At 50.4% G+C, this 13,602-nt stretch overlaps 1 protein-coding gene and 1 pseudogene across 1 annotated transcript in view; one reads left to right on the top strand and one right to left on the bottom strand.

The window, feature by feature from the left end:
- Nucleotides 1-268: 268 nt before the first annotated feature.
- Nucleotides 269-1,231, bottom strand: LOC133095736 (uncharacterized; annotated as a pseudogene).
- Nucleotides 1,232-1,728: 497 nt separating this feature from the next.
- The window catches only part of TRIM71 (tripartite motif containing 71), a 57,742-nt gene continuing 45,868 nt past the window's right edge, over nt 1,729-13,602 (top strand). The window contains exon 1 of the mRNA XM_061195237.1: nt 1,729-2,678. Coding sequence (XP_061051220.1) covers nt 1,818-2,678 — 861 coding nt within the window. The 5' untranslated portion in view covers nt 1,729-1,817. The remainder of the gene's footprint in view (nt 2,679-13,602) is intronic.

A 13,602-nucleotide genomic window follows, 5' to 3' on the forward strand; every position in this document is an offset into this window, starting at 1 on the left:
CCAGATCTCACGGGCAGTGGATATCAGCCTCTGCAGAACCGGGATTCAGAATGAAATCTTTTCTTTTTTAAATAAACGGAAGAGTCGCTCTCCACTCCTCGCTCGGAAGGTTTCAAAGGTCGTCACACTGAAGCCCGGGGGCGTTCATCTCCCCCGCGGCCCGGAGAAGGGAGGAGGTTGGAGGGAGGAGGGAGGGAGCACACAAAAGCGAGCCGTGCCGAGAGGGCTAATGTTTCCTGTTTGCCTGGAACCCCCTCCCCTGTGTCCCCTCCCCCAGCCCCCTCCCAGCACTCGGGCGGAAGTGAGTTTGCTCCTTTGGAGATTAAAAGGATTCCGAATTCCGATCAGTCCCAATATCCAGCGTACTGAGAGGAGGAGGAGGAAGAGGCGGCAAAGCAGAGAAAGAGGGGGCACGCGCGCGCGTGCACGCAGGCAGCCCGAATTGGGGAGTTGTTCAAAGCCCCAGGAGGCCAGGGCGCAAGGCGCGAGCAAAGCCCGGTAGGCGCAGCAGCGCTGCCGGGGCCACCCGAGTCTTGCTCGGCGACTCGTTTCAGAAAGAAGATGACGCGGGAGCGGGCCGGCGGCGTTGACCACGCGGCTCCCGAGCTCACCGCGCTGGGCCATTGCCGGTTCCACTGATTCCGGCGCGCCCCGGTGGAGCCTCCGTCCCCGCGGCTCGGGATCGGAGGGGGGGACCAACGCGAGGGCGAAATGGCCCGATGACAAAGGAAATGTGATCCCCCTTCGCTGCCAAGGTTTCAGAGAGAACGGACGCGAGGAGGAGGAGGGGCGCGGGGCGCGCGCGGAGCTCGGATAGCATTGCACGACGGCTCGCGCGGAGCGAGCAGCGGGTACATCTAATATCTTCCTGCCGATGAATAATTCACGACGGCCCGCAGGGACCTGTAGTCCCGCGTTACGGCGCGGCTAAACCGGAGAAGGAGCTCGCTGGAGGCGCCCAGGCCCGGCGAGGCGGGGGCAAGAGGGCCCAGGGCCGCGTGGGGCGCGCGTGCGTGTTAAGCGCCGGCAGCGCGGCCGGGCTCGGCGGGCGCGCGGGAGACTCGAGGCGCGTGGGGCGCGCGTGCGTACTACACGCGTGCGGCCGCAGCGGGCTCCCACTAGCTGCAGCTGCGGCGGGGCCGACCGCCCTGCAGGGAGGCCGCGCCGGGCCGTGCGCAAGCCCGGAGCGCCGCACGCCGGGCCACCCAGGAGCCCCTGGCCGCCGCGTCATGCGGCGGGGCGGTCGGCGTCGCGCGGGGGGACAGGGGCTCGGCGTCGCGCCGCTCCCGCCTTTACTAGTTTGGGGAGCCTTCTTGTCCCAAGAAGAGACTAAATCCGTTTAAAGAAAAGCCACGCACCAAATACTCGTCGAACCAAATTCTGCTTCTCCCGCCGGGACTGGGATTGCACAGCGGACTCGACTTGGGGGTACTCCCCTCGGCTGGCGAGAAGCTAAGCTACAGCTGCTCCAGGGAGTCCTCTGACCTCCCTGCCCCCGCTCGCCCCTCGCGTGTCGGGACTTGTTCCGGCGCTCCCGCTTCGGGAAAGAACGCGGCCCCCGCGTCCTTTTCCGGGAGGAATCTGTGTCGCCTCCGGAGAGTGGCATTTAATGCCCGCAGCGTCGGGGGTGGCAGCGCGCGGGCCGGACGCGGCGAGGCCGAGCGGGCCGCGCCGCTCTGGTGCCGGCTCCTGGATCGCAGGCCTAATTGATGCCTTTTTCTGAGTGAGTCGGCGGCTCCCCCACCCACCTCGTCCGCGCTCTCCTCTCCTCCTCCTCTTCCTCTCTGGTCTCCTCCCTCCTCCGGGCTTGGTTGCAAATGGCTTCGTTCTCCGAGACCGACTTCCAGATCTGCCTGCTGTGCAAGGAGATGTGCGGCTCGCCGGCGCCGCTCTCCTCCAACTCGTCGGCGTCGTCGTCGTCCTCGCAGACGTCCACGTCGTCGGGGGGCGGCGGCGGGGGCCCCGGGGCTGCGGCGCGCCGCCTGCACGTCCTGCCCTGCCTGCACGCCTTCTGCCGCCCGTGCCTCGAGGCGCACCGGCTGCCGGCGGCGGGCGGCGGCGCGCCGGGAGAGCCGCTCAAGCTGCGCTGCCCTGTGTGCGACCAGAAGGTCGTGCTGGCCGAGGCGGCGGGCATGGACGCGCTGCCCTCGTCCGCCTTCCTGCTTAGTAACCTGCTCGACGCCGTGGTGGCCACGGCCGACGAGCCGCCGCCCAAGAACGGGCGGGCCGGCGCCGCGGCCGGCGCGGGCGGCCACAGCAACCACCGGCACCACGCGCACCACGCGCACCCGCGCGCTTCTGCTTCGGCGCCGCCGCCGCTCCCGCCAGCGCCGCCGCCGCCCGCGCCGACCCGCTCAGCGCCCGGCGGCCCTGCGGCCTCCCCGTCGGCGCTGCTGCTGCGCCGGCCTCACGGCTGCAGCTCCTGCGACGAGGGCAACGCGGCCTCGTCGCGCTGCCTCGACTGCCAGGAGCACCTGTGCGACAACTGCGTCCGCGCGCACCAGCGCGTGCGCCTCACCAAGGACCACTACATCGAGCGCGGCCCGCCCGGCCCCACAGCCGCCGCCGCCGCCGCGGCGCAGCAGCTCGGGCTCGGGCCGCCCTTCCCCGGCGCGCCCTTCTCCATCCTTTCGGTCTTTCCCGAGCGCCTCGGTTTCTGCCAGCACCACGACGACGAGGTGAGTTCGGGGGCCGCTCCCGCGGGGGCTGCGGCCGGGCGGCGTGGGGCGCTGGTCTGGCACCCGGGGAGCCGCGTGGGTGCTCGCGCGGGCATCCGGGCAGGTCCCCGAGCAAGGGGAGGGGGTTCTCTCCCTTCCGGATTTCTCGTTTTTCTTTTGGCTACGCGGCAGTTGCTGCCCCAAGCAGATCCTGACCTGGGAAGTGTGTGTGGAGAAGACCTGGCCTCTGTGTGCGGGCTGCGAGGGGTCCCAAAACGCAGAGTCCCCCGCTTCCATATCTACTTTTCTGTGCGGCAAAACGTGGCAGCCGCTGTCTCCAGTTAGGCATGAGCTGGGAAGAGGTAGTTGTGTGCGACTGTGTAGACCTGGCCTCCGTGTGCGAGGGTCCCTCCTCTGTCCTCCGACGGTTCCCGAGGTTGGAGACACCCCCTCTTCTTTAGGGGCTTTGGTTTCCTCATTCCTGTTTGACAAAGCGTGCAAGCTATTGTTTTAAGTAAGACACGAGATGGAAACGTGTGTGTGTGTGTGTGTGTGTGTGTAGACGTGGTCTCCTTGTGCGGGCACACCAGAGGCCTCCCAGCATGCTGAGGGCTCTCCTTTAGCTTTTTTTCCCAACCTTATTTTTGTTTGTAAAACTCGTCGATTGTTGCTTTTAAGTAGGGCATGAGCCAGGAGGAGATGGTCGTGTGGGTGAGTGTGGGGTGCGCTTGCGCGTGTAAACCTGGTTTCCACGTGCGCGCTTGTGAGGGGAGGACTGTGCTTTTTGTTGGGACACCGTAGCAGTCGTTGCCTCCTTGTGTGGAGTAAGAACAGCCTTCCGCGGTTCTGTTCCCGCACGGTGGAAAAAGCGTGTTCTGGCTCTTGAACCTCCCTTGTATGGAATCGCCCTTCGGCCTCGTGGGCCCACCGCTGCACCGGGAGCAGCGGAATCGGGGGGCCTTGCCCATTGCCCTCACCCAGCTGGAAGTCCTTGGGCCGCCCCCGCCTGCCCGGCTTCGATCTCTACGGGAACCGGTTTCCCTGGTTGGGAGGTGTCCCCACCCCGTTCAACCTGGGGCTCGACTTCTCATGGAAAACAAGCCGACCCAAGCTGCACGCGGCTCGAACCGGGTGCGCAGAGTCCGAGGGCTGCACTGCAGCTTTTGAGCTTGTTTGGCTCTTTTGGCTGTTTGTTGAATAAAACTTTCTTTCTTATTTTTCACATCTTGTGCCACCTTCCACTCACCCGAACCCATTGGAGGAAGGGGCCCGAAGTTTTGAGGCGCAGCCTCTGCTGAGAGGGTCGGTGACTTAATGCGATCTACCTGTAGCCCCTTGGTGAGACTTGGTGCTAGTCTTGCCTTGGACGCGGGCAGGAGACGGCTCCTGGTGCGAGTTGGCTGCGTGTTAGGTGGAGTGGGCGTGCTGGTTCCGAACGCGGCTGAGGCTTGCCGAGCGCAGCCTTTTCCACGCCTAACCTGTTATTTGGGGAGGAGGGCGGAGCTATTGCCTGCTGGCCTTAAGCCGGCTTCTCCTATTGGAAAAAAGTTGAAATTCTAATCTACTTGTTGTGGACGCCTCATTTTAAAAGTTTCTTTCTCGGTATGAAGCCTAAGGGGCAGCTATTCTTTTCCTTCCTTTTTTAAGCTTTGAATGGACTCATCTTTAAAGTTTTCCCACATTCATGGCTGAATGTTTCTAGTAGGTTCTTTCAAAAATGGATTGAGTTAAATACCGATCCGAATCCCGGGAATGGAAAGAGGGAACCAATTCGCCGGGAAGATTAGCGTCGAGGGGGAGGGGAAGGGGAAGGGGGGGAGGGAGAGGGCGCCTTGAATCCGCCACAGTTTCCCTCCTGGCAGGGGCGTTGATTGAACCCTCCCTCCCAGCAGTTGAGTTTAAATGTCAGGTTTTATTTATATTCCCAGTTAAAGATCCACATACGTTTTATTTGGGTTAAAACAGTAGATGCTCAGTGTTGCCAGACTTGTAAAAGGTTTATACACTTTTTAAATTATTAAACCATTCAAAAGGTATGGGAGCGTGTGAAGTGTCGCTCCCCTCACCCTGGGAGGTACCTGGATGCCCTGAACATTTAGATTTTTTTTTAACGTGTGCAATACTAGGTTGAAGTTGTTTGGCAAAGGCACTAAGATATTACACTGTTAGACCAACTATCCTTTTAAAACATGACATTTGCTCAGTTTTGAGCAAAATTCTACTTCCCCTTCTTGGTTTTTCATTAAAAGAAGAAAACTTGGAAAACAGTTGTTAGATCTCTTTAATCGTTCCTGGATTTGGAATGTTAGGGAATTTAAGTTTAAAGGGACAAACCAATGCTGTGAATGGAGAAGTCAAGTGTTGGGAGGGAAAGCACCAGGTTCACAGAGGGGATCCCACCCACGGCCTAAATTCTTCGTTTCCTTCCAAGGGAGTGATCCTTCACAGTTTAGTAATATTGTTCCTTTAAAAAACCATTCTTCGGATTGGGAAAAGGAGACTGAAGGCACTGTGGAGGACGATCGTCCTGTCCTCTATTTGATTGTGACGGACTGGATGCCTACATTCATGTGTTTTACAGTAGGTACAGTGTACTTCAGTTTTTGAAACGTGCTCCTTTACTGAGTTGCCTCCCGGGTCAACAGGCTCCATTAAATAATTCAGGGCGCCCTTGCCTGATGGTGACTAATGCCACCTGACCTTGGGAAGAGGGCCCCGACGCCTGGCTCTTCCCCTTTAATTTTAAGGAGGGTGCCTCCGACAGTTGGCCACCTAGGGGTGCGGGAAGCAGCCGGTAGGGTCTCTTCCCAGACTGCTTTCCTTAAGCATTCCCCGCACCCCCCCGGAAACGGCCCCTCAGGACTGACAAGGTGGTGTTCTGAGCACTGGTTTAAAACTTAATTTTAAAATCTAAAAGGAGGGAGCTGGGTTTCCCAACGGAATGATGAGGGTTGTTTGCTCCCACTCTGTATTTGGTCCATTTAAAAAACAGAGTTTGGGGTTTTCGCCTTGGTGGTCAGTCCGAAAGGCCTGCAGGCGCCGAGGCCGGCGGTTAGCCAGGCCGGGAATTGGGGGCCCGCGCTCCTGACCGCTGGCCGCGCGCCTCCCGCGGGGCCTGGGAGAGGCGGGCGGAGGCGCCGCGGCGGTGGGCCAGCCCCAGCCCGGCCGGCCCGGAGCCCGCCTCGGCGAGCGGGAGGCGGCGGGGCCGAGACGGCGTCTGCACGTATCTGGGGGGGAGTGTTAGGCAGTTGAGTGGGACTGGAGCGCGCTGCTCCCACCTTCACGAGGTGCCTTTTAATGTGTTAATTGCACGTGGGATGTGAGCCCTTGGCTGCCTTGGAGGCGACACTGGAAGCTGAAAGGGTGTGTGAGCGTGTTCAGAGCTCGGGCGGTAGGATTCTGTAAATGGCGAGAAGCCGAGTGGGGTCTGAGCCTGTTCCGGTCCCCGGGAAAGGCCCTGTCACTGGGGGGGGGGGCGGTGGGGGCAGTGGTGACCCAGTTGCCATCTTGAGCCGAGGGATATATTGTAGCTCGAGGATGGCAGTATTGTTCCCTGTTATGAAGGCGGGGGTGGGGGTGGATTTTCCTGAGTCTCCTGGATGGAAAATGGGGTGTAGGTGCTGATGCAATTTATTTTCACTCCCTGGAAATATAGGTTCTAGAATGCCAATCCAGTGTGACCCTAAGTATTGAGCTGTCCTAGGCTTGTGGGGGGACTATCTTTCCCCAGGAAACCACTCTCAAAAAATCAGCCTCAAACCACTTTGAGGAAGACGATTTGCTGCCTAAAATAATTGGTTGTGGAATGAATTCTTGTATCTTATTTTGAATAAGCTCCTGTAAATGGGGATTGTACCAGTATTGGCACCAATGTATTTTATTTTGCATTCCCAGAGTCTAAGCTTTTTCAGGCATGCATACTCAGTGTATGTTTTAAAATAATATGCGTATGTTTTGTACATTGTAAAATTTATAGCAAGAGGCTTTTTTTTTTAAGGACAAAAGAGAAAAAGTGAGTAGAAATGTGCATTCTAGTTGTTTCTGTGCCCCATCTTCAACCCGTTCTATAGGACTAGGTAGATGTGTGTCTGCATAGCACACACATCTCACCTATTCACCAGAAAACCAAACTTTCCATACCTTGGAAATAATTGGAGGTTCCTGCTTTGAATCTAGTTCAGCAGGTGGATATTTGTGGATTGAAATCTGTTGAATTAAGAAAATGCTTGATGAATGGGGAATTCCCTGGCAGTCCAGTGGTTAGGACTCCATGCTCTCACTGTTGAGGGCCCAGGTTCAATCCCTGGTTGGGGAACTAAGATCCCACAAGCTGCGAGGCATAGCCAATTAAAAAAAAAAAAGAAGAAAATGCACACACATGTAATTTTAAAACATTTCAGGTCACTAAAACCAACATTAAAATGTGTAGTTTTCTAATTTCTCCTAACATGTAAAATTTTGAGCACAACTGTTTGGCTTTTTATGTTTTCATTTAAAAAATTCTGTGTATATATAGAAAGGGAGTTAGTTTTGGAGGAAGCCTTAAATGAGGAGGTGAAATGGTTCAAATGCTTTTGTTGTTGAGGTAGTTTGTCAGAAGAAAGGGTTTTATAAGTTTTTCTGATTATGAGGAATTTTAATTTACTTGATAATTCTATATAGCTCTGAAATTTAATCCCCTCCAAATTTTATTTCCTTTGGTGCTAACTGAAGTCACATGGGTTGCTTACTCGCCAGCTCCTCACACAGGGCAAGGTTTATTTCAGATGTATTCATTCTTAGCTAATAAAGGACCATTTCGATGTCATTCTTCATGACACTTAAGCGAAAGGTTGAGAAGAATTCTACCATGCAGGCGGTTTCAAAGTAGTGGTTCCTCCCCCTTTTCCCCATAACACTGACAAAGAGTTGAAGGCTTGACTCACTAAGGCTGTTGTGCCATCTCTCTTATTTTGGAAGAGAGGGGAAAAATACTGATAAAGAATTACAGTTGCCTGAAGGGAGCAAAAGATGCCACCACTGCAGCCCACTCTGTTCCTCGTTCTTTGACCTTTCAAGCTTTGTGACTTGCAGGAGGAGGCTTGAGCCATCTTTCCTCTTCAGTTGATGTGACCTCCTGCTTCTTCAATACTAAATTATTCCTCTCCCTTTGAGGTTTTGTCTGTACCCACAAACCTAGTTGACTGAAACCAGATTGACTGTTTTGATTGACAAGACTCTGGCTTGTTAACAGAAAAATTGGGAGGGGTGGGGGGGGATGAGCGTGGGCAATTTACATCTGAAACTTTGGCTTAAACCCTATTCCAGCGTTTCTTTGCCTCTTCAGATTGCATCTCCAGTTTCCTTCGTGTTTTAGATAGTTGGCTTACAGTTGGCTTTGAAGGTATGGTGGAATCAAACAGGTGAAGACCCCTAATGCCTGGGTTTAATCTCCCACTAACACCCAACTGAAATTTTGAGAGATTCATATTTAATCCGAAGACATCAGGCCAATTTAAAAAAATTAATTAATTTATTTATTTTTGGCTGCGTTGGGTCTTCCTTGCTGCGAGTGGGCTTTTTTTAGTTGTGGTGAGCGGGGGCTACTCTGTTGCGGTGCGTGGGCTTCTCATTGCAGTGGCTTCTCTTGTTGCAAGCATGGGCTCTAGGTGCGTGGGCTTCAGTAGTTGTGTCATGAGGGCTCAGTAGTTGTGGCGCGCAGGCTCAGTAGTTGTGGCGCACGGGCTTAGTTGCTCCGTGGCATGTGGGATCTTCCCGGACCAGGGCTCGAACCCGTGTCCCCTGCATTGGCAAGCGGATTCTTAACCACTGTGCCACCAGGGAAGTCCCAAGGGTGCAATTCTTGATTGTGATTATTTATCTGACAGGCTTTTCTTGATTGTGATTGTTTATCCGACAGGCTTGTGCAAAATTGCACATTCTGTCATCGTTAATGGGATTTTTTTTTTTTTTTAATATTAATGGGATTTGAATGAAACCGAGCAGTGTGCACAGGACAGTGAAGTGTGGGTCAGGTCAGTTGTGTAGACTGAGGGCTCCCCTCATGGCTCCCACATCTTGTGAATTTTGAGGGTCCCTGAGTGGGCTTTGGAAACCCCCCTGCCCAGCCTCTGTCAAACATCTGTCAGCAACTGTATCCTTAGTTGTTATTGTTGCTTCTGGAAAGTTCGGGCAGCCATTTCCTTCTATCTAGCCTTGTTGAAATGCCAGTGGAGTTTGCAGACTTCTTTAATGTCTTCGACTAATTGGGACAGTTATAAAGATGTTCTTCTACTAAAAAATCTGCACATGGAGATTTTGCTGCTAAATATGGATCTGATAGAACATCTTCACAGGTGTTTAAAAAATGAGAATTGTGAATAGGTGGCGTCAGCAGCCATGATTATGGTGTGTTTAGATAGACCACATCCGCAGATTTTGTTCTGTGCCCTCTGCCTCTCTTTGAGATCAATGTCAGAGGGAGATCTTTCTCTTAGGATCATCTGTAGGCTTGTACTGGGTAAGTGTTGAGCAGAAAAGAGGATATGGTAAAGGAAGTTTTAGTAGGAATTGGGATAATGTTTTTGTGATATTTCTTATTAAAGCTGTCTGTTTATTTAGCTTTATTTTTTTTTTTTATCATTTATTGAGCACTTATTTAATTTTTTTTTCATTAGACTTTTTTTTTTTTAAAACATCTTTATTGAAGTATAATTGCTTTACAATGGTGTGTTAGCTTCTGCTTTATAACAAAGTGAATCAGTTATACATATACATATGTTCCCATATCTCATCCCTCTTGCATCTCCCTCCCTCCCACCCTCCCTATCCCACCCCTCTAGGTGGTCACAAAGCACCGAGCTGATCTCCCTGTGCTATGCGGCTGCTTCCCACTAGCTATCTATTTCACATTTGGTAGTGTATATATGTCCATGACACTCTCTCACCCTGTCACATCTCACCCCTCCCCCTCCCCATATCCTCAAGTCCATTCTCTAGTAGGTCTGTGTCTTTATTCCCATCTTGCCACTAGGTTCTTCATGACCTTTTTTTTTTAATTTTTTTTTTCCTTAGATTCCATATATATGTGTTAGCATACTGTATTTCTTTTTCTCTTTCTGACTTACTTCACTCTGTATGACAGACTCTAACTCCATCCACCTCATTACAAATACCTCCATTTCATTTCTTTTTATGGCTGAGTAATATTCCATTGTATATATGTGCCACATCTTCTTTATCCATTCATCCGATGATGGACACCTAGGTTGCTTCCATGTCCTGGCTATTGTAAACAGAGCTGCAATGAATATTTTGGTACATGACTCTTTCTGAATTAGCTTTATTTTTACTTAAGCATTTAGGCAATGTGGTTTTAGGTTGAGATTTCTTGCTCTGCGTTAGTTTTCTCATCTGTAACACTTTGCAGTGTTAAGGATTCCAGTTAACATATTTAAAGAGTCTGTAGCACAGTAGAAACCAATTGTAAACACTTGTAATAGCTGTTTTGTTTTATTATGAATTTATTTTATTTATTTATCTTTGGCTGTGTTGGGCTCTCTCTCGTTGCGTTGAGCAGGGGCTACTCTTTGTTGCGGTGCGCAGTTTTCTCATTGCAGTGGCTTGTCTTGTAGCGGAGCACAGGCTTCAGTAGTTGTGGCGCACGGGCTTAGTTGCTCCGTGGCATGTGACATCTTCCGGGACCAGGGCTTGAACCCGTGTCCCCTACATTGGCAGGCGGATTCTTAACCACTGCGCCACCACGGAAGTCCCAGGTTTTTTTTTTTAATTAAGAATTTTTTTTATTGAAGTATAGTTGATTTACAACGTTGTGTTGATTTTTGCTGTACAGCCAAGTGATTCAGTTATATATACATATATATATATGTATATATATTCTTTTTTTAATGTGTTTTCCATTATGGTTTATCATAGGATACTGAATGTGGTTCTCGGTGCTATACAGTAGGACCTAGTTTTTTGTAATAGCTTTTATTAATAAACTGTTGAGTATTGCAGCAGACTCCCCACCCCACCCCTCTTTCCCCTAGAGGGGATGCTGTAGAAGAAAACTAATGTCAGTGTTGGAAATTGTGGCTTCTGTCAGTTTTCTATGATCTAAACGGAAGGATGTAGTGATTCTTTCAGGTGATGCAAAGTGAGCTGGAGAAACATGCATAAAACTTGTTTCACCTTAGAAAAACTGGACCTCAACTTTAACTTCTGGTCTAGACCATCTTAGGGTTATAGGGCTCCCCGAGCCTATGGGAAAAAATGGGTACAGCTGTGTTTAGAGGCTACATCAATGCCCTCAGCTATTTTTTTTTTAGAGATGGAAGGCCACTGTTACTGTTCACATTTTATATGATGTATTTGACAACCATTAATCTTTAAAGACTTGATCTTTTTTGGCACCATGACATTTCAAGGAAATGGATCAACTTGCTCAAGGGAACAGTCTGATTTCAGGGACTGGAATATTTTATAAGCTTTAATTTCACGGTGTTGTCAGGTGTGTGTTTAGGTGTTCCTGAAGAGGAAACTTCAGTTATCACAAGAAAGGCCTTAAATCATCATAGAAAAACTGCTACTTTACAAATGGGGAGACAGGCTGGGGGGTGATGAAATGACTTAAGCAGGAACTTGTCTAGTCTAGCACTCTTTTCACACTGCTAGTTTTTTTTTTGTTTGTTTTTAATTTTTAATTAAAAATTAAAACAAAAATTTTTTTTTGGCTGTGCTGTGCAGCTTGTGGAATCTCAGTTGCCCGACCAGGGATTGAACCCAGGCCATGGCAGTGAAAGCCTGGAATCCTAATCACTACACCACCAGGGAACTCCCCACACTACTATTTATATACAATATTTGGCAAATTTATTGTTTTTTTGAAACTAGTCCATAAAAGTCTGATTTTTAAAAAAATTAATTAATTTATTTTTATTTATTTATTTTTGGCTGTGTTGGGTCTTCCTTGCTGCACGCAGGCTTTCTCTAGTTGCGGCGAGCGGGAGCTACTCTTCATTGCGGAGCATGGGCTCTAGTCACGTGGGCTTCAGTAGTTGTGGCGCACGGGCTTTGTTGCTCTGCGGCATGTGGGAACTTCCTGGACCAGGGCTTGAACCCATGTCCCCTGCATTGGCAGGCAGATTCTTAACCACTGCGCCACCAGGGAAGCCCAAGTCTGATTTTTAATATTAAATTTCTTGCTTGAATCTTTAGCTTCTTGTGTTTTATCTTGTTTTTGGTCTTTTTAAGTTATTAAGGAGAAAATTAAATAGCACACAGGTAATTACAAATGGGCCACAGTATGGTCTCTTGGCAAAAGTGAGTGTGACCGTCATTACCGTGACTACTTCTCCTTCCAGAATGAACTTAATGCGAAGTATTAGCAGAACAATGATTTAGCAAGGAAGAGGCCTTGAGTTTTTTGGGTTTTTTTTTTTTTTTAATATATATATTTATTTATTTATTTGGCTGCGTTGGGTCTTTGTTGCTGCGCGCAGGCTTTCTCTGGTTGTGGTGAGCAGGGGCTACTCTTTGTTGCGGTGCACGGGCTTCTCATTGTGGTGGCTTCTCTTGTTGCAGAACATGGGCTCTCAGGGGTGCCGGCTTCAGTAGTTGTGGCTCGCGGGCTCTAGAGCGCAGGCTCAGTAGTTGCGGCTCATGGGCTTAGTTGCTCCGTGGCATGTAGGATCTTCCCAGACCAGGGCTCGAACCTGTGTCCCCTGCATCGGCAGGCGGATTCTTCACCACTGCGCCACCAGGGAAGTCCGAGGCCTTGAGTTTTAATTAGTCTCAAATGTCTGTCTCATAGCAGATCTCTACAGTATCAAAGTGAGAAGGGTGCTTCCTCTGTCAACCAACCTCTAACATAGGCCTGTTCTTCCGTGATCTCAGGCAGTGGAGACCCCCACCCGCCCTTGCCCCAGCTACTCTCGCCCTGTGGCCCCAGCACTTCAGAGCAACTACTCTGGCACTGGTGGGGCTCTTACACCAGATCTGGCCTTGGTTGATGTTAGTGGACTTAAGGACCAATTCGTGAAAGATGTTGCCAGGTTGCTGGTTCTCAGTGGTGATGCAAGTTGGGTTTAATCAGAATATGCTCGTAATGCTGCCATGATCCCTTTGCCAGAAACAAAGGAGACCTCTTCCTTTTCAAGCCACAGAATGCCCTGAAAATGTTCTCTCTCACATTATGTAGTTGGGGGATTAAAAGGGGAACAGTAAATGGGAAAATGCTTGTAGCTTCTTGGTGCAAAGACAAGAGCATGAGCTTTAGAGTAAGAAGACCTGGGTTCACAGCCTGGTGTTACGCGGAAGTAGCTGTGTGACCTTGGACAAGTCACTTCACCTTTCAGGTGGAAATGGTAGGAGTAGTTTTAGAGACCTATTTGTGGAGGGGAGTTATGATTTATACGAAGGTGCTTTGAAGAAAGAGTTAGAAAAATTTGTTTCAATATACATGTACCTAACTGTGTGAGTCTCCTGAAAAAAAAATTTGGCTTCAATTTTTCCCGCGAGTTGCAGCCAAATGGGTAAAATTCCTTCTTCGTGAAATTAAATATGTTGCTTACCCTTCTTAAAAAAATACTTCCTGGTTGATGGCCAAGCGATATTTGATACCATGAAATAATTTGGGCGGTTTCTCATTGCTGACAGGACTCGATGTGTTAAGATTTGTCATCAAAATATTTGAATGTCTGTTTTCTGCTAGGAATTATGCTCCTTGCTGAGGATGCTGGAGCCTTGCAGTTAGTCTACTGGGAAGACAGAACTGGAAGAAAGTAGTTGATGGGGAAGGGGGATTCTTACCTTCCTGGGTGGCTACTTTATATGTGGTCTCATTTACATTACCAGAGGAAATAATAAGTGTTAAAAGCTCGTGGCATCTAAACAGAGGTTCTGACTGGGAGATGAGTTTGGGTTGAAAGAGAGGAGTTTAAGATGAATCTTGGAGAATGGTGGG

This window comes from Eubalaena glacialis, chromosome 7 (assembly GCF_028564815.1).
Source record: "Eubalaena glacialis isolate mEubGla1 chromosome 7, mEubGla1.1.hap2.+ XY, whole genome shotgun sequence".
NCBI lineage: Eukaryota > Metazoa > Chordata > Mammalia > Artiodactyla > Balaenidae > Eubalaena > Eubalaena glacialis.